The sequence below is a fragment of the Microcaecilia unicolor genome, chromosome 7 (genome assembly GCF_901765095.1).
Source record: "Microcaecilia unicolor chromosome 7, aMicUni1.1, whole genome shotgun sequence".
In the NCBI taxonomy this organism is placed as follows: domain Eukaryota; kingdom Metazoa; phylum Chordata; class Amphibia; order Gymnophiona; family Siphonopidae; genus Microcaecilia; species Microcaecilia unicolor.
In genome coordinates this window covers 310,396,349-310,420,999 of record NC_044037.1, presented here as the reverse complement: position 1 = coordinate 310,420,999, position 24,651 = coordinate 310,396,349, and the positions used below count along the sequence as shown (strand labels likewise).

Below are 24,651 nucleotides of genomic sequence, written 5' to 3'. Positions count from 1 at the left end.
CTCTATGGAAAAGGAACAGCTCTTATGATATAAAAATAGTTTTGTATAACAATTAAGATCCTTTAGGATTTATTTTTATTTTCAAAGCTAATCTAGCTTTGAGAAAGGAATCCACCTTGTAGCCTGCTGAAAGGCTTCTCCTAACTAACCAGAACTTCTGCAGGTCCCAGACTCCAGTGAAAAAGAGGTTCTGCCAGACTCTTAAAGGGACCATGGCATAAATAGGTGAGAAGTCATAGTAGTGGCTATACTACTTCCAAAGTGAACTGGAGAACTGTAAAGGTACATAAGAGAGAGGCAGGCTTTGTCCAAACAGCTTACAATCTAGTGTGAACAACACATCAAGTCCAAGACAAACAGACGAAGCAAAGATGAAGACAAGAAAATGTCTGTATGGCACACAAAGAAGAAACCCGACGTGGCCACCTTTTGGTGGGTGCCTGCATCAGGGGCATAATATCATCACTCCTAGATAAACTTCAGTGGATAATTGAGTAAATCTCAACAGACTGCCAGCAGTGGGAGTTTCCAATCTCTGTTATTCTCGATCAAATTATGGTGAGTTTTATGCAAAAGTGTCACGGTCATACCGTGACCCTCGCACCATTCATTGCCGCTTTCCTGATCTGTCGCAGACTGAGTGGCATCTTCCTCCTGGGGTGTGGGGGTGGGGAAGTCCTTGGAAGACACCACTGACTGATGCATATAGTGCTCACCGAGACCTGCCGCATTGCCTTTGCGTCACCAGCATCCGTTCTGAGATGCTCTTAGAGGCTGTTCCTGAGATGCTTTCGGGGAGTGTTCCTGTGCCTTACAGTGCTCCTGTGATGCTTCTGCTGCTGTTCCTGTAGGACTTCTTCCATCAGGCTCCCAGGCTGTCCAGACGGCAACTCGTCGGCCACAACCTACTTTCCCACTGTGGTCCAGAGGCTCACTACCCCAATCATAACAAAAAGACTGAGCTTTACTCAATTATCCACTGGTGTTCATCTAGGAAGTATGATATTATATCCCATGTGAGGAACCCCTGAGGATCAGGGAAGAAGGGATCCGGGAGAGGAGCAAGATGGGTAGGTTTCATACCCGGGATTCCAACTACAAGTCCCAGGATCCTAGGGGCTGGGAAGCCACGCCCCCACAGAGGCATACGTTTCCCAAGAGCCGGAGAAGGGAGGAGGGCTACAGCTCCCAAGAACCCCTGCAAAGTCCTGGGCGCAAGTAAAGGGAGCAGCAAGGGAACTACAAGTCCCAGGATCCCGAGGGAGAGGAGAGGATTGGCTGAGGAGGAATAATCAGGAGGGAGAGGACCAGCTGGGGACCATAAAGGGAGAGGAGCCCATGGAACGGGAGGTGGAGAAAGAGGTCGGAGAGGAGATCCAAGCCCAAGATGACTGGGGAAGTGAGCCTATGGAGATTGCTGCTCTAGCTCAGGTACAAGGGAAGAAGTTGAAAGGCTTCATAACAAACCTTCTTCAAGGCTGGGGAAAGCTTGGAGGAAAAGTTAAGCAGCTGTTCCACTCAAGGGGGAGAGAGAGGTGCCATGCAGTAAAGCAGTGAATGATTTCAGCTGTGGCCAGAAGTCAGACCCAGCTGGAGAAACAGGTAGTGACTTGAACTGTGTCTAGGAACCTGGCCATGCTGGGGAAGCAGTGAGCGATTTGAACTGTGTCCAGAAGTCATGCCATGCTGGGGATGCAGTGAGCGATTTAAACTGTGTCCAGAAGTCATGCCATGCTGGGGAAGCAGTGAGTGATTTAAACTATGTCCAGAAGTCGTACCATGCTGGGGAAGCAGTGAGCGATTTAAACTGTGTCCAGAAGTTGTGCCATGCTGGGGAAGCAGTGAATGATTTAAACTGTATCCAGAAACTGTGGCCGGCGGGGGGAAGGAACAAGGGGTGATATGTGCTGTAACTAAGGACTGTGTCTGGAACAGGGGCGTAGCTACGGCTCAGGCCCGCCCACTACCCAAGTGCACACACGACACACTGCACTGACTGCAGCAGCCTAGCGTACCACCGCGGCAGAGACGGCACCTGTGCTCAGCTGATATCCAGCCCGCCCACCTTTCGACCTTGCAGTGCAGAGGTACAGTGGCAGACTCGGGTCAGCAGTCCGCTCGGCACGGAAGCAGTTGCAGGTCGCATCGCAGCCGCGCAGCTCGTCGTTGTAGTTGTTCTGCTCCCCTCTGCCCTGCAGCTGCTGCGGTGCCTGCAGCTTTCATTTATCGGCCCATTGCTGTTAGCGATTCACACAGGCATTCTAGGGTGACCTTCTCTCTGCTGTGTCTGGCACTCGCATAAATAGGAAATTCTATCAGAGAGGTCAAGACGCGGCAGGCTGCTCTGATTTGAAGTGCCTCTGTGAACTGTGAATCGCTGCTAGCTACAGCTGAAAATGAAAGTGGAAGTGCAGCAGCGTGGCCAGGCAGGAAGAGTCAACACTCTCGGACAGCTGGAACTGTGGGAGGAAAGGCAACAAGAGGTTGGAGGAAAAGGAGAGAGCTAATCAATGTGGGAGGAAGACGAGGGGGCTGGAAGGAATGGAGGGAGCTGCTAGATGTGGGAAGAAGAGGAGGAGGAGGAGGAAAGGGCTGGAGGGAAGGGAGAAAGCTGCTGGACATCTGGGAGGAAGAGAAAGAGGGGGCTGGATTGAAGGGAGAGAGCTTTTGGACGTGGGAGGAAGAGGAGGAGGGGGCTGGATGGAAGGGATAGAGCTCCTGGAACAGCACAAGGGAGGAGGGAAACAGAGATGCCAGGCCTCACAGTGAGAGAGAGGGTGGACAGGCAGACAATCCAGCAGGCAAACCAGATGCTGGAAAGAGGGGAGAGAGGGAGAGAAGCTGGATGGGGTAAAGTAGGGTTGGGGAGGAAAGAGATATATTGGCCTGGTGGAGGGAGAAGCTGGACATGGAAATACAGGGACAGAGGCACAGTGATGGAAGAAGATGAATAGTGGATATGGAGATGGTAGAAATGTCAAATGGACAGGAGACCTTGGTGAGTGAGTTAAGATAAGACAGAGGGATAGCAGAAACCAGAATCTGGGTCAACATGATTTGAAAAATAAAATGACCAGACAACAAAAGGTAGAAGAAAACAATTTTATTTTTCCATTTTGTGTTTAGAATATGTCAGATTTGAAACGTACATCCTGTCAGAGCTGGTGCTAAATATGGCCGAGGCCCAAGGCAGAAATTTGGGAGAGGACCCCAAAGCTTACTACTAGGCTGTACCTTCTTCAGCTTCCAGCTGTCCTGTACTTCTCTCTGTCCAGGGGGCCAAGTGCAGTTGGCCTAGTCGTAATCCCTAACACCACCTGTGGCAGGCGGTATCATTGTATTTGCACAGTGTAGGAAAAATGCATCTATTTCTCTGGTGCTGTACTACATGCAAGGTTTGGCATCTTGGGATTTCCACTGAAATTGTTTATGGTTTGCGGTCACTTATTCTGTATTTGCCATTTGTGTTCTGTGTGTGTGACCAAAGTATTGTTGGCATGAATTTTCTATGTAATATTCTGTAGTAATTTGGCTTGTTCAGTTTTCTTGATAGATGTATTCATACTTTAGAACCCCACTGAAATATTTAGGGCCCTAAAATATCAAAGGTAGGATCCTTGTTTTGGATGTTAGTGCTGGCATAATAGAGTTGCTCTAGGTTCTGAGTGACTTTTGTTTGATAGATTTTTGTACTATACAATATGCCTGTTATTGAGATAACACTAGAAACAAACATTTTTGCTTGGTGAGTTTTATAGGGAAATGTCCTAGCTCTGCTCTGCATCCACTGCTGGGGGAGGGCCAGGGGGTTCTATGGATACACAATATTTGGGGGAAGCATATGTGTGTTGGAGGACCATGACCGAATGGAAGATGAAGAGTACACCCTCTTGTACTTCCCCTAGCCCTCAACGTGACCTGCAGCCACTGAAGCCAGCACTGCTACCCTCATTGAAGTTACTGGGAGTGGGGTAGGGGCAGGGCATGGGTGCATCAGGTGTTTCTCTAGTGCCCACCCATCCAACCTGTTGGCCCACCCAAAAATTGCCTTCTGGCTACGCCACTGGTCTGGAAGAGGAAATGTCTTGGCCTTGCTGATGGAATAAAGCGGTTTTAAGCATATTTTTGGAGTATGCTTCTGGGAGTGCTATGTCCAGGGAAGGGCCCTTCCAGGGTCAGCCAAGTTCATATCTGCAGGAAGGCCTGAAGGTGGTGGCTGGCTGACACCCGATGCAGGAGCCTGCTGAAACATGGCTGTGTCGGGTTTGTGTTCATCCAATCATTTCTTCCTTGTACGCCATACTGATATCTTATTGTTTTCATCTTTTCATTGTCTGTTTGTCTTAGACTCCTTGCACCAGGTTATTCTGTTGATCACGGCTCCTGTTTCACCTCATTGGAAAGGAGAGAAGGCAGGTGACACATCCAGGGCCAGCAGCAGCACAGTTAAGAACATAAGAACAGCCATACTGGATCAGAACAATGGTTCATCTAGCCCAGTATCTTTTTTCCAACAGTGGCCAAGCCAGGTCACAAGTACCTAACAGAAACCCAGATAGTGGCTCCCAATCAAAGAACGCATTGCTTTCAAAATCTGCACTCTGGTTCACAAAATTATATACGGTGAGGCTCCGGGATACATGACAGACTTGATCAACCTAACAACTAGAAACACATCCGAATCAACACGAACGTACCTAAATCTGTACTACCCAAGCTGCAAAGGACTCAAATACAAATCAACTTACGCATCCAGTTTTTCCTACATAAGCACACAACTGTGGAACACATTACCAAAAGCCTTGAAAACTACGAACGACCACATAAACTTCCGGAAAACACTAAAAACTAACCTGTTTAAAATGGCATACCCTACCCATCCAAAAATAAATGCCTGATCTCTGCAACACAACAAAACTAAAGAACGTAATGGACATAACACAACTCTTCCGCTGTACGATTCTCTAGTGTGGCTGTGCCACATGAACTTTATCTTACCACAACATCACTTTGTATTTGTTTACACCGGAGTCTGTAACGCCTCTCCGGTACTATGTAAGCCACATTGAGCCCACAAATAGGTGGGGAAATGTGGAATATAAATGTAACAAATAAATATGATCCCAATCCCAGGGCAAGCAGAGGCTTCCCCATGTCTGTCTCAATAGCAGTCTATGGACTTTTCCTTCAGGAACTTGACCAAACCTTTTTTAAACCCAGATACGCTAACTGCTGTTACCATATCCTCTGGCAGCGAGTTCCAGCGAAATATTTCCTCCAATTTGTTTTAGAAGTTTTTCAATGCAACTTCATTGAGTGCCCCCTACTCATTGTACTTTTTGAAAGAGTAAAAAAATCGATTCACTTCTACTCGTTCTACACCACTCAGGATTCTGCAGAGATATGGTTAACTGTGGCAAAGAGCATCGGCAGGCCAATATTTTGGAAAATAGAGATTGTATCTTCAACCAGCACCATTCTGAATTTCCATATCAGCAAAGCAGGAAAGAGTAAGGATCAGCCTTGCACCTCACATCAGTTTTCATTTACAGGATAGGGGAAAGGAGGTTTCAAATGTGTGAGAAGGAGGGAATGAGGCTTGGGGTTAGAACTCTCTTTTTATATCTGGGGGCAGTGAGGGAGAGAAGAAGGAAAGATCTAGAAGCCTGTTTATGTCTCGCATGTGGAAGAAAAGCTGGTAACCTGCACATTACCACAGCCGATACTGTTTGTGCATAGCAGCTATAGTAGCTGATTAACACAGTATTAAGTAAGGGCTTAACACCTTTTAGTAAATTATATACTAACGGTACGACACTAAGCCACATTTTCCTTTAAAGACCAGTAAAGGACCAGTTCAACGTTTCCTTTCTGGGTCCCTGGCTATTTACAGTTTTCAATTCTGGATGTCTCCTTTCTGACTGTAGCAGTCTGTCTCTGAAGATTACAAATGTCTTGCTAGTGAAAGCAATTCATAAATTTCACATTATATGGATTCCTTTTCACTTCCACTGTATCCCACCCGACTGTATCCCACCCTCCCTCAAACATTAATTCAAATGTGAACAATATACTCCTCTTACAATTCGACATGTCCAGCGCCTTCGACATGGTTGATCATGAAATCCTAATACACATACTTGAATACTTTGGCATCGGAGGAAATGTCTTGAACTGGTTCAAGGGGTTCCTAACCCTGCGCTCTTATCAAGTCACATCAAATTCAACCACGTCCAAGGCATGGATACCTGAATGTGGAGTCCCACAAGGATCACCTCTCTCTCCAACTATATTCAACCTAATGATGATCCCTTTAGCAAAACTCCTATCAAACCATAACCTCAACCCGTACATATACGCCGATGATGTGACAATATACATCCCATTCAAACAAGACATCAAAGAAATCTCCAGCGAAATCAATAAAAGTCTACACATCATGAACACATGGGCAGATGCATTCCGCTTGAAACTAAACGCAGAAAAAACCCAATGCCTGATACTCACCTCCCAATACAACACAACAGAATTCAACGTGATAAACACACCAAACCTAAAACTTCCAATCTCAGAAACGCTAAAAATCCTTGGAGTGACTATCGACCGCCACCTAACACTCGAGACTCACGCAAACAACATAACCAAGAAGATGTTCTTCAGCATGTGGAAATTGAAAAGGATTAGACCATTCTTCCCAAGATTCGTCTTCCGCAGCCTAGTGCAATCCCTCGTCCTTAGCCACTTGGATTACTGCAACTCATTATACGCTGGCTGCAAAGAGCAAATACTAAGGAAACTTCAAACAGCCCAGAACACAGCAGCCAGGCTCATCTTCGGAAAACCTAAATATGAAAGGGCAAAACCACTACGAGAGAAACTACATTGGCTTCCACTCAAGGACCGCGTTACTTTTAAAACTTGCACACTAGTCCATAAGATCATTTACGGTGAAGCCCCAGCGTACATGTCTGATTTAATAAACCTACCACCTAGAAACGCCAAAAGATCATCCCGAACTCACCTCAACCTTCATTACCCAACCTGCAGGGGCTTGAAGTACAAGACGATACACGCGTCAACCTTTTCCTACAAGAGCACGAAGTCTTGGAATACATTACCACGCAACCTAAGAATGATTAACGAACAAGCCTCCTTCCGTAAACTACTGAAGACACACCTGTTTGAACAAACTTACGGAAAGAACCAAAACACATAGAGACCACTCACTTTTCACAATGCAATACACATCCACATCTGACCCATCATCCCTTTATCCAGTCAACCATACATTCATCCACGGAACTATGTACACTATATGTCTAAGCGCCTAATAATGCCCTTTTTTCCCATTGTCTCTTTCTAATGTTTCTATGTCGTTGTCTCATTGTTATACTACCAATGATATTCGATAATTCTGATAATTCTGTTCAATGTAATCCATAACCGAGTCGTAACAAATGTATTTCTATTATTCAAGTCTTATTGTAAGCCACACTGAGCCCGCAAATAGGTGGGAAAATGTGGGATACAAATGCAACAAATAAATAAATAAATAAACACTAACGGATTAAAATGACTGGTACTTAATATTACAATTATTCTATTTTTCTATCAGACTGGATTCTTTCTTGTTTCTCTTTGCTCTTTAGACTAGGATGTAGCTGGTTTATTTTCACTTCCTTAGGACTATTTTTGGCTTCCTTTTTCTCCTTCTCTCTAGGTGTTATGTCACCCGCTGGCCTCCCTGTCTCAGGAGACCGTCTATGAGATGAGCTTGACGAGTATGAAGGGAGTAGAAGACATGGCCATGTTGTCGGAAATTCATCAGGAAGCTATTCTGCTCAATCTCTATCTTCGCTACCAGAAGAATCAGATCTATGTAAGTTTCCCCCTGTGAGGGTGTTGAATGGGGCAGTGGAAGTTCAATTTAACTGGCCAGCGCTGAACATCGGCCTGGCTGGTTAAGTTTGAACTGGCCAAAAATAAACCGGATATTCACTGCCGGTCAATGGAAATGGCCCGGCATTGAAGATCCAGGCTGAGCACCGATCGCGGGAGTTAGTTGGGCTAAACCCTGTGGTTTGAATATTGGGACCTACTCCTCACCGGCCTCCCACTTAGCCACCTATCCCCCCTTTAGTCCATCCAGAACTCTGCCGCACATCTTATCTTCCGCCTTGACCGATATACTCATATCACCCCTCTCCTCAAGTCACTTCACTGGCTTCCGATCAGATACCGCATACAGTTCAATCTTCTCCTACTAACCTACAAATGCACTCAATCTGCAGCCCCTCCTTACCTCTCTACCCTCATCTCCCCCTACGTCCCTACCCGTAACCTCCGCTCTCAAGACAAATCCCTCCTTTCAGTACCCTTCTCCACCACCGCCAACTCTAGGCTCCACCCTTCCTGCCTCACCTCACCCCATGCTTGGAACAAACTCCCTGAGCCCATACACCAGGCCCCCTCCCTACCCATCTTCAAATCATTGCTCAAAGCCCACCTCTTCAATGTCGCTTTCGGCACCTAATCACAACACCTCTACTCAGGAAATCTAGACTACCCAACTTGACATTTCGTCCTGTAGATTGTAAGCTCTTCTGAGCAGGGACCGTCCTTAGTTATTAATTTGTACAGCGCTGCGTAACCCTAGTAGTGCTCTATAGATGTTAAGTAGTAGTAGTAGTAGTAGTATGTTTTCCGAAGTAAACAGTATGTGCGATGCATCACTCTCTTGTGATATCGCTCTTCTCCTCAGTCCCATTTGTAACAAGAGTGTTTGCCAATGTTTGAGAGGTGGTGGCATCTTCTCAGCCCAATGACACAGGACTGTTACCTTTGCCAATATCAGGCCAGCCAGACAAAACTGGCTTTTTTAATCCAACACTCCCTGGCCACTGAGGTTGTCATCAGTACCCAGCAAACACACTATGTATGTCCACTCAATCGTGCACCCAACCACCTTTTCCAGAGTATCCAATACCCCAACCCAGAACCCCTGCAAGGCCTGGGCATTCCAAGAACTGATGCACTCAGATGCCAGGAAGGCAGCGACATCTAAAGCAAGTTTCCTCCTCCCAGACACCCATCTGCTTCCCTCTAGTGATATAAGCCCTATGAAGTAATTTAAACCGTATCTCATGTAGGCCCACTTTTGGGCTTACCCAGAACGTGACTATGAAACCTCTTCCCCCAGTCTGCATCAACTGCGAGAAGAAAGTGGATGAATGCTGCTCCCTACCCAAGCAATACCAGACTGCAAATTTGTTAGTCTTCATAGGCATTTGGCAAAAATGTTTCTCCAGCAATGTAAAGTGGGGATCCCACTCCTGGAGGCACCTCTTTTGAAGAGGGAGCTACAATGTCGCAGTTGAAGAAAGTGTAGAAAATCATAATCAAGGATCTGCCAGTGATGCTGGACTTGTTGGAAGGAGAGAAAAACTCCCACCACTAAATCCAAGAACTGCCCAACTTATGTGCTTCCTTTCTCCATCCAAGCAGAAAATCTTTTCTTACTGTGGCCTGCTGGGAAGTCCAGGTTCTTCACAAATTCCAAGAATGGTGAAGGCCCTCCTGCCCAGCCCAATTTAGATCTCCACCAATCCCAGACTAATTTCAGGGGCCTCAGAAGAGGTGAGACAGCACCCCATTTTGGGTGAGAATGCAAAGTATAAAAAACTGAGAAGGGGTGCAATCTGCCCACACGTACTCGGGCATATGCAGTTCATGGATCCAGTGGAGGAGGGCTGCTACATTCTATAGTCTCAAATTAGGTAGATTTACCCCTCTCATAAGTCTATCACATATCAACTTGTATTCTATATGTGCTTGTCGAACCCTCCAAATAAAGGAACACATGATCCCCTTATAAGTATCTTCCTTCTTGTGTGTTATCCAAATGGGCATTGATGGGCATTATTTGTAATGGATACAGTAACTTCGGGAGCATGATCATTTTAACCAAAGCCACCCTACCCATAAAGGATATTGTCAGATCATTCCATCCATGACATAATACCTTAATGTGATCTAATTTATCCTGTATGTTCTTTTTAGTCATAATTGCCATGTTCCGATTGAAGTATACGCCAAGATACTTTAGAGTGCCTGGTGACCACGGCAAAGGGAATGTGGACAACTGCTGGCATTTACAATTAAGGGATACTGCTAAAGCCTCAGATTGTTCAAAATTAATCTTGAGACCAGAGAAGGAACCGAATTGTAGAATAATGGAGACCAATTTGAAGACTGTCTCTGTAGCTCGGTCCAAAAAGATGGGCATATTGTCTGCAAATAAATGAATCTTATACTCTGTGGAACCTACAGTAATTCCCCTAATATCTCTGGATTGTCTGATCTTGGAGGCTAGAGGTTCTAATGAAGGGACAAACATGGGTGAGAGTGGGCATCCCTGATGAGTACCTGTTCTAAATGGAACACAGAATCAGTGCCTCATTGATCAAAATTTGAGCAGTTGGGTTGCTGTAAAGGGCCCTAATCCCACCCCCAAATCCCCCCATGGTACCAAATTAAAGAAGGACCCAGAAGAGATAATCCCACAAAATGTCATCAAATGCTTTCTCTGCATCAAGACTCATAAAAATAGCATTCCCCGGACTGATGTCCCCTAGCTTGTAAGGCAGTGATTGCTCTAAGAGTATTGGTTGAGGCACACCTGCCTGGCATAAAACCGGGTAGCTCGGTGTTTACCAAATCAGAAAGTACCTTCCCCAGGCGTCTAGCCATCATATTAGCAAAAATGTTGATATCCTGGTTGAGAACTGATATCAGGCAATATAAACCCAAAAGTTCTTTGTCCTACCCTGGTTTAGGTAACACCACAATATGTTCATGGGTCAAGTGCCCGCCCGCCTGCCTTGCCCATTTCACATGAATTCTGACACAGAGCTTTAAAGGGGGCTGCAATTTTTCCTCCTAATATTTTATAAAATTCAGAACCCAGACCATCTGACCCCGGAGTGTTAGCCAATTTAAGATGCTTTATAGCTTGGAGGATCTCTGTGTCGGCAATCAAGGCATTGAGAGCAACCTTCTGGTCAGGACAAAACACTACGTATATGGAAGAGAAGGTTGTTCCAGGTAAAAGGTGCAATAAAAAAAAAAAAGCACTCTGCCTGGTGCTTTCCAGATGTGCTCTCCTAGGGCCTGGGAGGACCAGGCATTGATCGTTGATAGAGCGAATATTTGTCCTGGGGAATACGGTAGAGAGGGCAGCTAAGTACCAAGGGGCCCTGAGTCTGAGTGCCTGAAAGGTAAGAACTAAGATTTTGTATGTAATTCTTTGCTGGATAGGCAACCACCGGTCGTGTTTAAGGACGGGTGAGATGGGATCACGTTTGCGAGCATGGCACAAGAGACAGACTGCGGTGTTGTAGCCTTTTCAGGTTGGTACGAGAGAGACCAGAGTAGACATCAAGCCCAGCATCCTGTTTCCAACAGTGGCCAATCCAGGTCATAAGTACCTGGCAAGATCCCAATACATTTTATGCTGCTTATCCTAAAACTAAGCAGTGGATTTTCTCCAAGTCCATTTCAATAATGGCTTATGAACTTTTCTTTTAGGAAGCGATCCAAACCTGTTTTAAACCCCGCTAAGCTAACTGCTTTTACTACATTCTCTGGCAACGAATTCCAGAGTTTAATTACACGTTGAGTCAAGAAATATTTTCTCTGATTCGTTTTAAATTTACTACTTTGTAGCTTCATTGCGTGCCCCTAGTCTTAGTATTTTTGGAAAGAGTAAACAAGTGATTCACGTCTACCCGTTCCACTCCATTCATTATTTTATACACCTCTCTCATATCTCCCCTCAGCTGTTTTTTCTCCAGGTTGAAGAACCCTAGCTGCTTTAGCCATTCTTCATAGAGAAGTTGTCCCATCCCCTTTATCATTTTCATCGCCCTTCTCTGTACCTTTTCTAATTCTACTATATCTTTTTTGATATGCGGTGACCAGAATTGGACACAGTATTCAAGGTGCGGTTGCATCATGGAACGATACAAAGGCATTATAACATCCTCATTTTTGTTTTTTGTTACATTTGTACCCCACGCTTTCCCACTCATGGCAGGCTCAATGCGGCTTACATGGGGCAATGGAGGGTTAAGTGACTTGCCCAGAGTCACAAGGAGCTGCCTGTGCCTGAAGTGGGAATCAAACTCAGTTCCTCAGTTCCCCAGGACCAAAGTCTACCACCCTAACCACTAGGCTACTCCTCCACTCCTTTCCATTCCTTTCCTAATAATACCTAACATTCTATTTGCTTTCTTAGCCGCTGCAGCACACTGAGCAGAAGGTTTCAACGTATCATCAAGAACGACGCCTAGATCCATTTCTTGTTCAGTGACTCCTAACGTGGAACCTTGCATCACGTAGCTATAATTCAGGTTCCTCTTTTCCACATGCATCACTTTGCACCTGCTCACATTAAACGCCATCTGCCATTTAGACGCCCAGTCTCCCAGTCTTGTAAGGTCCTCTTATAATTTTTCACAATCCTCTTGTGATTTAACAACTTTGAATAACTTTGCGTCGTCAGCAAATTTAATTACCTCACTAGCTACTCCCATCTCTAGATCATTTACAAATATGTTAAAAAGCATCGGTCCTAGCACAGACCCCTGGGAAAAGCGCTGTGCATCCTGAGGATAAGTAGCAAGGATTCTATCTGCGTCCTGAGATCCTTTCTAAGTGCTTGTGACCTGGATTACAGGATACTGGACCATTGCTCTTACCCAGTTTGGCTCCTGGTATGTTCTTGTGTCTCTGTGAGATGTGTGTTGCTGTAGTATTTCTCTTCAGTGTGGATGTGATCCTGTGTCTTGACTTCATTAGGGGCTGCATGCACAATTAGTGGTCTTTCTACGCTTCTTCTACTCAGGGTCTTCACTTGACCCTACCTGTCCTTCCAACTATCAACCCATCTCCCTCCTCCCCTTCCTTTCCAAGTTATTTGAACACGCCGTTCACCGCCGCTGTCTTGACTTTCTCTCATCTCAAGCTGTTCTTGACCCACTCCAATCTGGCTTTCGCCCTCCTGGCCAAATCCAAAGGTCTCTATTCTATCCTCATCCTTCTCGATCTATCCGCCGCTTTTGACACTGTTGATCACAGCCTACTCTTTGATACGCTGTCTTCATTTGGATTCCAGGGCTCTGTTCTTTCCTGGCTCTCCTCCTACCTCTCGCTTCGCACCTTTAGTGTACACTCTGGTGGATCCTCTTCCGCTTCTATCCCTCTACCAATTGGTGTACCTCAGGGTTCTGTTCTCGGTCTTCTCCTGTTCTCCATCTACACTTCTTCCCTTGGCTCTCTGATATCATCCCATGACTTTCAATACTATCTCTATGCTGATGACTCCCAAATCTACCTCTCCACCCCGAAATCTCAACCAGCATCCAGACCAAAGTTTCAGCCTGCCTGTTTGATATCGCTGCCTGGATGTCTCAACGTCATCTGAAACTTAACATGGCCAAAACCAAGCTTCTCAACTTTCCCCCTAAGCCTACCTCTCCTCTCCCCCCTTTCTCTATTTCTGTGGATGGCACTCTCATTCTCCCTGTCTCATCTGCTCGTAACCTTGGAGTCATCTTTGACTCCTCTCTCACCTTCTCTGCTCACATTCAGCAGATTGCCAAAACCTGTCGTTTCTTTCTCTATAACATCAACAAAATCTGTCCCTTCATCTCTGAGCACTCTACCAGAACCCTTATCCACACTCTAATCATCTCTCGTCTTGATTATTGTAACCTGCTTCTCACCGGCCTCCCTCTTAGCCATCTCTCTCCTCCTCAATCAGTCCAAAACTCTGCTGCGCGACTCATTTTCCGCCAAAGTCGTTATGCTCACATTAGCCCTCTCCTCAAGTCACTTCTGGCTCCCTATCCGTTTCCATATTCAATTCAAACTTCTTTTATTGACCTATAAATGCATTCACTCTGCCGCTCCCCAGTACCTCTCCACTCTTGTCACTCCCTACGCCCCCCCCCCCCCGGGTACTCCGTTCTGTTGATAAATCTCTCTTATCTATCCCCTTCTCTACTGCTAATTCCAGTTCCTTTTATCTTGCTGCACCTCACGCCTGGAATAAACTTCCCGAGCCTGTACGTCTAGCCCCCTCTTTGACTGTTTTCAAGTCCAAACTTAAAGCCCACCTCTTTACCACTGCTTTTGACTCCTAACCACTGCTTACTTGCCCTGTCCTTTTACCCTCACCTCTTTATTCCCTTACCCTTAATTGTTCTGTCTGTCTGCCTGTCTTATCTAGATTGTAAGCTCTTTGAGCAGGGACTGTCTTTTTGTGTACGGTGTACAGCGCTGCGTATGCCTTGTAGCGCTATAGAAATGATAAGTAGTAGTAGTAGGGTCATTGCGTCTGCCTACGTTACCCTTACAAAACAGGGAATTGTGGCTTTTTCTTTGTTACGATTCAGTCTTTACTGTTCTGGGATCTCGCCAGGTACTTGTGACCTGGATTGGCCACTGTTGGAAACAGGACAGTGGGCTTGACGGACCTTTGGTCTGTCCCAGTATGCAATGCTTATGTTCTTATGACTGTAGTTCAGTCATAGGAGTTCATGGGAACATTTCATTACATTAAGGTATGAGGGGTCACGTTAGGTCTGTGCAGTACAGGCTTAGGATCTTTGTCTAAATATTGTGTGGGTTTTTTAAGTGAATTACAATATCGGAGCTGGGATCTAATGGCATCCATTCTTTGTTTTATCCTCTATGTTTTATTGTTTTTGTTATTTCTGTTGCATTGTAAAAAGCCTAGAATTTTACACACAGTGGTACAGAACTTGTGAAAATACATAAATATCCTTCTCTCTTTTATTTCAGACAAATATTGGCTCCATTTTGGTGTCCGTCAATCCGTATAAAGTCATTGCAGACCTGTACAGTCTGGAGGCTGTGGAACTATACAGAAAGCACTACCTGGGGGAGTTGCCTCCCCATATATTTACCGTCGCCAACGAGTGTTACAGCTGCCTCTGGAAGCATCCCGATAACCAGTGCATTCTTATCAGGTAGGGACTCTGACTGTTCACCACTAAGTCTGATACCAGCATAAGATATCAGAGACCTTTTAAAAAAAGGCAGGAAGTGACATAGCAAATGTCACCACACGGCTACGGAAACCATTATCAGAGTCGCTTGACATTAATGGACAATACTATAATGTGCTCACTGTGCACAAACGTGTAACAGATTAGCATGTGTGTGCACAGCTGCACACTTAATGTGTATATGCCAGCACGCCGCATACCTGCTACTCTGGAAATATGCACAATACTTACACTGTGTGCATTTGCAGAGGCGAGTACATGGGGCAGAGCATGGACAGGACAAGGGTGGGGTGACCACTTACTGAATACTGTAAATTGCACACTTATATGCTGCACCGAGGAACTCACAATTACTCCACCTCTCTGGCTGACATAAGCACTTGTGTAACTGCGAGACACATTATAACCTGGTTATACTAGTATTCTAGAGAGGAATCGAGACAGAGTCATTCTTTTACAGAATAGGATTTTACCCTCTCTGACTCATATAGACACTTGTGTAGCTGTCAAACACATTAAATCCCGCTTGCACTAGTATTCTAGAGAGAAAACGAGGCACCATCATTCTTTTACAGAATAGGATTTTTACCATCTCTGCCTGACAAACACTTGTGTAACTCAGAGACGTATTAAAACCTACTTACACTGGGCAGAAGCTCCTGGAAACACATCCTCTGTGCGAGCGGATATTGCATCCCCTGGTGGGCTGGTCCTGGCTGCAGAATTACTTCCAACTTCACCAAGGTGATGCTGTCCTTTTAGGAGATCTTCCTCCTCCAAGGCAGTACAGGGGCTGCCGGACTGGAGGTGAGCCTTCTTTACAATGTCCCTATAGGCCTCCTCTATATACCTCTCTGTCTCCCTCAGCTCCATTGCTACTCTAGCATCAAGAGAATGGACTTGTTCTCTGAGAGCTAGGAGCTGTATGCATCGAGCACACACGAATAATCTCTCACCAACTGGGAGATAATCATACATGTGACACTCAGTGCAAAATACTGGATACCACCCCTCTCGCTGCTGGATTGCTGTCGGCATCTTACTATTATAGAGTTGTTTAATTAAAACTTCTTAAGGTACTAGGGATATTAGATTAATATAAAGAGAATTAAGATTATACGGTATAAATTATTTAGTGTTTGCTTCTCAGAAACTAATTAAATATAATTAAAATTCTAATGAAAATTATCCTTTTGTTATCCTAATTAGAATAATTGACTATAAATGAAGAGATGTGGTAGGGTGTGTGGGAGCTGGGGAGAGGGGTGGGAATGAAGACTGAACTAGGCCCTGTTGTGCCTTCTAGAGGCTATCTGCTAATGCTGTGGCAGAAAGTTCAAGTTTTAAAACTATGGAGGAAAAGGTATGGATACTAGTTAATAACGTTTTTTTTTTTAAATTCTGTCTCTCAATAACCTTCAATTCCTCTTTTAAACCTCAGTATTTAAGTTCCCAAAGCACAGAGCAAAATAATGTTCACTTACGCAGAGAAATGTCCTCTTCTCTCAGAACTTCTATCTCATGAATATTCATTGTGGGTATCCTCCAGGACCAGGTTTGGGAACCAGTGATTTAAGGTTTTGTAGATGTTTCTTACCTCCTGCCCCTTTCTTCTCTTGCTGATCTCATTCTCATGTCTATTGTTTTATCATTTTTTGCTGTTTCTCTTTAACCTATTCTGCAATTGTTTTCTTCACACTCTCCCCCCCCCCCCCACACACATTTCACTCCCCTACTCTCTTACATATATAGCTTGCTCCCATCAGTTCTCACACACTGCTAACCTTCTCCCTCACATATACATTGGTCTCCCTTCCTTTTTCTTCTACTCCATTTCTCTCTGATATTTTCCATTTTCTACTCCCTTCTACAGTTTTCCCTTTTCCTACATTTCTCTCCCTTATTTTCCACTCAATTCTGTCTCCTCCATGTCTTCCCTCCATCCTGTAGCTTCCCCTCTCCTTTCCCTAATGTCTTTATCCTTCACCTCTTCCCCCTGTCCCTAATAGTTAGTGCAGCAGGCTTTGATTCTGGTAACCTGGGTTGAGTTCCCACTGCAGCCCCTTGTGATCTAGAAACATAGAAATATGACAGCAGATAAAGGCCATATGACCCATCCAGTCTGCCCATCCTCTTCCTGTTCCTAAGCGATCCCACATGCTTATCCCATGCCTTTTTAAATTCTGGAACAGTCCTCGACTCCACAACCTCCACCGGGAGGCCATTCCACACCTCCACCACCCTTTCTGTGAAATAATACTTCCTTAGGTTACTCCTAAGCCTATTCCCTCTTAACTTTGTCATATGCCCCCTCATTCCAGAGCTCTCCTTCATTTGAAAAGGGCTCTCTTCCTGTACATAAATGCCCTTGAGATATTTAAACGTCTCTATCATGTCTCCTCTTTCCCTCCTCTCTTCCAGTATATACCTTGGGCAAGTCACTTAACCCTCCATTGCCCCAGCTACAAAAACTTAGATTGTGAGCCCTCTAGGGACAGAGAAAGTACCTGCATATAATGTGTACAGTGCTGCCCTCTAGGGACAGAGAAAGTACCTGCATATAATGTGTACAGTGCTGCGTACATCTAGTAGCACTATAGAAATAATTAGTAATAGTAGTGTACTTTATCAGGCCAGCACCCCTTCCAAACTGTCCTGAACAGTGCCGCCCACTGTGTCTGAGAACCAGCAGTGCCTGTCTTCAGGACCTCCTCAATCCCTACACGCCCACACCAACACTTTGTAAAACAGGGATAAGGCAGATATTCCTGAGGCATTTCTCCATGATTTACACCTCCCCTGCCTGCTAGCTCTGTTTAAACTTGCATGGAAGAGCGGAAGGAAGCAGCATATGCCATAGCAGATCTCTTTGCAGGCTCTCCGTCCTCTTTTTACACATGTTGTCCAACAAAGTCAGGCTTGTGAAGAGAGAGGCTGTGGAGTGCGCTGCTTCCACTGTTCCATGCAAATTTAAACTGAACCAACAGGCAGAGCCGTCCATTGGCCAAAAGGCGTCAACCGAAGAGAAAAGCCCCAGGGCAGGTGCTGGCAGGAAAAAAGCCCTGCGTTTGGGGTGGGAAATTGGCGGCAAGTCAATTTATAAGGATCACATTTGCCACGCCATAATGATGCTTATGCTTCTGTGTAACTAAGTTCTTTTGAATACATATTCATGGAGTCGTTTGCAAATGGTACAAGTTTCTTGAGTTTCGTTATCTGCTTTTTCTTCTCATGTTTGTATTTCTAGTGGGGAAAGTGGAGCTGGTAAAACAGAAAGCACCAAGCTGCTGTTGAAATTCTTCTCAGTCATGAGCCAGAGCTCATGTGGAGCTTCCTCAGTGGAGAAGACCACCTGCGTGGAGGATGCTGTTATGGAGAGCAGGTATCCAGAGGGAGGTGGTGAATGTGACCCACTCAAACATGAAATTGCTTATCAATCAATGAAATTGCCTGTAGTACCTGAAGATTGGCAGGTGGCCAATGAAATGCCAGTTTTTAAAAAGGGTTCCAGGGGTGATCTGGGAAATTTCAGACCCGTAAGTGCTGGGCAAAATAGTTGAAACTTATAAAGAATAAAATTACTTAACACATAGACAAACATGGTTCAATGGGACAGAGTCAGCATAGGTTCAGCCAAGGGATGTCTTGCCTCACCAATTTGCTTCATTTCTTTGAAGGCGTGAATAAACATGTGGATAAAGGTGAGCCGGTTGATGTAGTGTATCTAGGTTTTCAGAAAGCTTTTGGCAAAGTTCCTCATGGAGACTCCTAAGAAAATGAAAGAGTCATGGGATAGGAGGCAATGTTCTGTTGTGTATTAGGAATTGGTCATTGGACAGAAAAGTGTAGGGTTAAATGGCCATTTTTCTCAGTGGAAGAGGGTAAATAGTGGAGTGCCGCAGGGATCTGTACTGGGACTTGTGCTATTTAACATTTGTAAATGACCTGGAAAATGGAATGATGAGTGAAGCAATTAAATTTGCAGATGACACAAAACTATTCAAAGTTGTTAAAATATATTCAGATAGTAAAAAAATGTAGATAAATGCAAAGTGATGCACATTGGGAAGAATAATCTGAATCATAGTTGCCAGATGTTAGGTCCACCTTAGGAGACAGCACTCAAGAAAAAGATTTATGTTTCATTGTAGACAATATGCTGAGTATTGCGTTCAATTCTGGTTGCCGCAACTCAAAAAAGATATAGCGGAATTAGAAAAGGTTCAAAGAAGAGCGACCAAAATGATAAAGGGGATGGAACTCCTCTCGTATGAGGAAAGGCTAAAGAGGTTAGGGCTCTTCAGCTTGGAAAAGAGACGGCTGAGGGGAGATATCATTGAGGTGTACAAAATCCTGAGTGGTGTAGAACAAGTAGAAGTGAATCGATTTTTCACTCTTTCAAAAACTAGTACAAATAGGAGGAAATATTTTTTCACTCAATGTACAGTTAATCGAACTCGTTACTGGAGAATGTGGTATTGTCAGTTAGCGTATCTGGATTTAAAAAAGGTTTGGACAAGTTCCTGGAGGAAAAGTCTGTTATTGAGGTGGACATGGGGGAAGCCACTGCTTGCCTTGGGATTGTTAACATGGAATGTTGCCACTATTTGAGTTTCTGCCAGATACTCGTGACCTGAATTGACCACTGTTGGAAACAGGATACTGGGATTAGATGGACCATTGGTCTGACCCAGTATGGTTATTCTTATGTTCACATACATAACATACATGCTGATACACGCTTACACAGAACCATATACCTAGTATAGCTGTGGACTTACAAAATATTACATGCAGTCCCCCTCCCTAGATCACCAACTCAGACACAATCCATAGGGCCCTGAGAACGTTACCTAAAGAACTTCCAGACCTGAGAGAATTTTCGTGCTGCCCATATTACTGCAAAGTCCCGATGGGCTCATTGCACTAGTTTTCCAAGTGAAAGTATTTGCTCTAGCTTTGATAATTGTGCAAGGAAAATGCAGCATCAGACAGTGGCACTTCCTTTGCTGTGCAGAATTTTTGGGTTATTTATTCAAACACAAAGCTACATGCCTTATCTTACTCCTCTCCCTGACCCCACCTGAGGGTTAAAGTACAGCTGTGGTAGAACAATGCTTTTACCCACAGGGTGGGCAATATTCAAATATATCATTCCTGTGGGGAAAATGCTGTTTTACCTGCAGAGAAGACTTTGACAATTTTCCTTCCCACCCCTTATCCTCAGATTAACATAAGTAGAGGAGGACAATTTTCAACAGGGCAACAGGAATTGTCACAGGGAGTCTTTAAAATGCAACTCTGGAGATACAAATAATCTGTGAAATGCGGGCATGAGGATTTAAAAATGAAATCCCTGCATTAGCATATCTGGGTCTGTTCTCATCAGTGTCCAGATCATGAATAAATTACCTGTTCATGAGTGGAAATGTTTTTGGGAAACTGCCCCAGTACAGTACACAAAAGAAAAAGAAAAGGCCCCCCACACAGTTATTCAGTACAGTGTATCAAAAACAGTCATTCAGATCAGTACACCAAAAAACACGCTCATTAAGTACAAGACACTAAATTCACACACTCATTCACTATAGTACACCAAAACCCCCCATACAGTCATTCAGAATAATACACAAAAAACCCTCACATATTCATTCACTATAATACACTAAAAAACCCCCTCACACACATTCATTCAGTACAATACACACAAAAAGTACAATACACAAAAAAACCTTCACATATTCATTCACTATAATACACTAAAAAAAATCACACACATTCATGCAGTACAATACACAAAAAAGATTCAGTACAATACACAAAAAAAACCCACATATTCATTCACTATAATACACTAAAAAACCCCCTCACACACATTCATTCAGTACAATACACACAAAAAGTACAATACACAAAAAAACCTTCACATATTCATTCACTATAATACACTAAAAAAAATCACACACATTCATGCAGTACAATACACAAAAAAGATTCAGTACAATACACAAAAAAACCCCCACATATTCATTCACTATAATACACTAAAAAAAACCCTCACACACATTCATTCAGTACAATACACACAAAAAGTACAATACACAAAAAAACCTTCACATATTCATTCACTATAATACACTAAAAAAAATCACACACATTCATGCAGTACAATACACAAAAAAGATTCAGTACAATACACAAAAAAAAACCCACATATTCATTCACTATAATACACTAAAAAACCCCCTCACACACATTCATTCAGTACAATACACACAAAAAGTACAATACACAAAAAAACCTTCACATATTCATTCACTATAATACACTAAAAAAAATCACACACATTCATGCAGTACAATACACAAAAAAGATTCAGTACAATACACAAAAAAAACCCACATATTCATTCACTATAATACACTAAAATAAAACCTCACAAACATTCATTCAGTACAATACACCAAAAAATACACACTTATGCAGGACCCAAACTCCTCTTGCTACTGCACTCACTGCAAGGGCTGGTCCTGGCACTATCAGCCTAGGTGTCTGCCTAGGGAACAGTTTAGAAGGCAACAGTGAGGTACCAGCATGTGGAAGAACCTTACTCCTGCCACCACGGCCCCCCTTCCCCATGTCCTCCTGCACTGGCCCCAAAGCTTCAAAAAGAGCGAGTGCTGCATAGACCCTGTAATAATAGGCCTGGGTTCACCTGCTGTATTATCCAGCCCTCCAGTGAGGCAGATTTCCTTTCAGGGAGATGCAGGACATGAGGCACTTTAGTGCAGGTCTGTACTTATAGGACACGTGCAGCTCTCACTCTTTTTAAGTTTGGAGTTGGCACTGAAGGAGGTAAGGAGTGGCAGGCCCAAAAGTGGGAAGAGAATTTGGGGGGGGGGGGGGGGTAGGGAAAACAAGAGGAAATGAGAACCTGGCCAATTGGGGGGGGGGGGGGGGAGAGGAAAAAAAGATGCTGGGGGAGGGGTGGTTAGAAACAGGACATGGAGAGGCTGAACTATCTAGAGGGATGGGGAGGAGTGTAACAGGGTCATGAGCCTCCCCTAGAGGGGCCACAAAGCTGAAGGTTTATTTAGGGTATGCAAGCCCTGCTCACTGGCCACTTCCCTATATGACACACTTTCTCCCAAAGTCCATTCCCAAAAAAGTCACATACTTACCCCAAAACTATCTCACACAACTGCACACATTTATACCTCATTCCCACCCAGGCATCCAGTTTGGATGTTCATATCACCACAGAAAGATGAGACAAAGAGAAAGATGAACTGAGGAGAAGTCAGATAAAGACCTTGTGGCCTATCCAGTTTGCCCCTCCGTTCCATCTACTCTCCCTATCACTCCTTTAGAGATCTTATTGTTCTGCCCCCCCCCCCCCCCCCGGCAGCCTTACAGTTGTTTTATAATGTAGCCTTAAAATATGTTTAATGCCTTTACTGTTATTTTCACTTCTAAGGATTTTCACTGCTGCACTCACTCACTGCAAAGATATATGAGCAATGCATTGTGTGTAATATAGGCTCACATCTAATGCAGTCACCCCTGTTTCTTTGCATAAAGCTTGTTACTAGTGGTCTATTCTCCTGCAAAGGCCTCCTCCCTTTCTCAGCCAAGCTTGGCTCCTTTATTTACCTACAGTCATTTCCTGATTATTCCTAATACCTCTGTCCTGGTGGGTCAGATAGAGTATGATCTTTCTCTCCAATCTTGCCCTGTAGGACCACCTCTACTACCTGGTCTCAAGTTCTGTTCCTATTGGTCCCTTCTCTGCAATAAAGCTTCCTCTCTTCAGATTTCCATCTCCACCCACTGATTCAGTTCTCAGAATTACAAAGTCTCTTGCCTTGAGGCAATAAGAACATAAGAGTAACCAAACTGGGTCAGACCAATGGTCCATCTAGCCCAGTATCCTGTTTCCAAACAATAGCCAAGCCAGGTCACAAGATACTCGGACATTTGGTACCCTATATAGCCTTAGAATATGTTGCTTTCTTTTTTCTTGGAAACGCCATCTGACCTTAGTGGGGGGACCCCCTGCTGCTCGATTGAGGAGGGCCCCCTCTCCCAATTTTAGAAGCCTTGGTGGGGGAGAGGGTTGCCACAGTTCATCCCTCACCTAAGACAACAGATTGCCTTGAGCTGCCACTGACTCCCGATATCTGCATGGATCATTGGCCTCAAGAAGTGGGGGAGGGCACCAAAGGAAAAAGTGACTCAGGGCACCACAACCCCTTTTGCCAGCCCTGTGTGTAAGCGTGAGTCTGCAGGTACGTTACCACGCAGTTGAATACGCGTCCTTTAGATGGATATCTGCATGTTTTTTAGGATGTCTTTGCCTGTCAGTCTGCTTCTGTTGGACACCTCTCTAGTAGTATAATGATTGCATTCCTTCCCCAGCCCTATCCTGGAGGCCTTCGGAAATGCCAAGACAATTTATAACAATAATTCCAGTCGCTTTGGAAAGTTTATTCTGCTGCAGTTCTCCCAGCTTGGACACCTTCAGGGAGGACGAATTATCCACTGTATCCTTATCTCCTGGAGTTGGGGAGGACGAGCAAAGGGAGAAAGAGGGAATGTCTGGAGTGGGGGGCAGGTGAATGGTGGTCGCTCCTAACTGGTAATCAAGGCAAGCCTCTTCCCAGAGAGAGAGAGAGAAACAGGATAAACCTCTCACCCCTGTTTTCAGATAGAGAAATGGGACAAACAGACCCCCTCCCTCCAGTGGAAGGAGAAATTAAACAAAACCCTCAACTCTAAAGGCATTCTCCTACATATATGACAGTGTAAGGAAGTCAAATTACCCCCATGTACAAGTGACTCTAGCATAGATGTTTCCAGGGGTGGGGGTTAAGCAGAATTGCTATTTCCTTACTTAGTCTATAAATACATAGCTTCATGCATTCTTTATGTGCAGGTGTCTACACTGACTCCCAAGCTGCTCATAAGTACAAAAGTATTGCCATACTGGGAAAGACCAAAGGTCCATCAAGCCCAGCATCCTGTTTCCAACAGTGGCCAATCCAGGCCACAAATACCTGGCAAGATCCCAAAAAAAGTGCAAAACATTCTATACTGCTTATCCCAGAAATGGTGGATTTTCCCCAAGTCCATTTAATAATGGTCTATGGACCTTTTCTTTAGGAAGCCGTCCAAACCTTTTCTAAACTCCGCCAAGCCAACCGCCTCTCAATGTCTCTGCTTTATTTACCCTCAATTTCAATAGCTTTTCAGGGTTAATTATATAAAAACACAGAGACCCTTCTGTGTACTTAATGGAAAGGCCTAAAATACACTCCCACTCCCTCTGTCAACCCAGGTGGCCACCAACCTACCCTCTATCAGCTACAGTTTTTTTTTTTTTGTTACATTTGTACCCCACACTTTTCCCACTCATGGCAGGCTCAATGCGGCAGGCAATGGAGGGTTAACTGACTTGCCCAGAGGCACAAGGAGCTGCCTGTGCTGGGAATTGAACTCAGTTTCCCAGGACCAAAGTCCACCACCCTAACCACTAGGCCACATTCCTCACCTCAGTTCT

At 44.5% G+C, this 24,651-nt stretch overlaps 1 protein-coding gene across 1 annotated transcript in view; it reads left to right on the top strand.

Moving 5' to 3' along the window:
- The first annotated feature begins 7,768 nt into the window (after window positions 1-7,768).
- LOC115475156 (unconventional myosin-X-like) overlaps window positions 7,769-24,651 on the top strand; it is a 272,052-nt gene continuing 255,169 nt past the window's right edge. Inside the window, exons 1-4 of the mRNA XM_030210897.1 lie at window positions 7,769-7,879; window positions 14,866-15,053; window positions 18,340-18,474; window positions 23,511-23,635. Coding sequence (XP_030066757.1) covers window positions 7,769-7,879; window positions 14,866-15,053; window positions 18,340-18,474; window positions 23,511-23,635 — 559 coding nt within the window. The remainder of the gene's footprint in view (window positions 7,880-14,865; window positions 15,054-18,339; window positions 18,475-23,510; window positions 23,636-24,651) is intronic.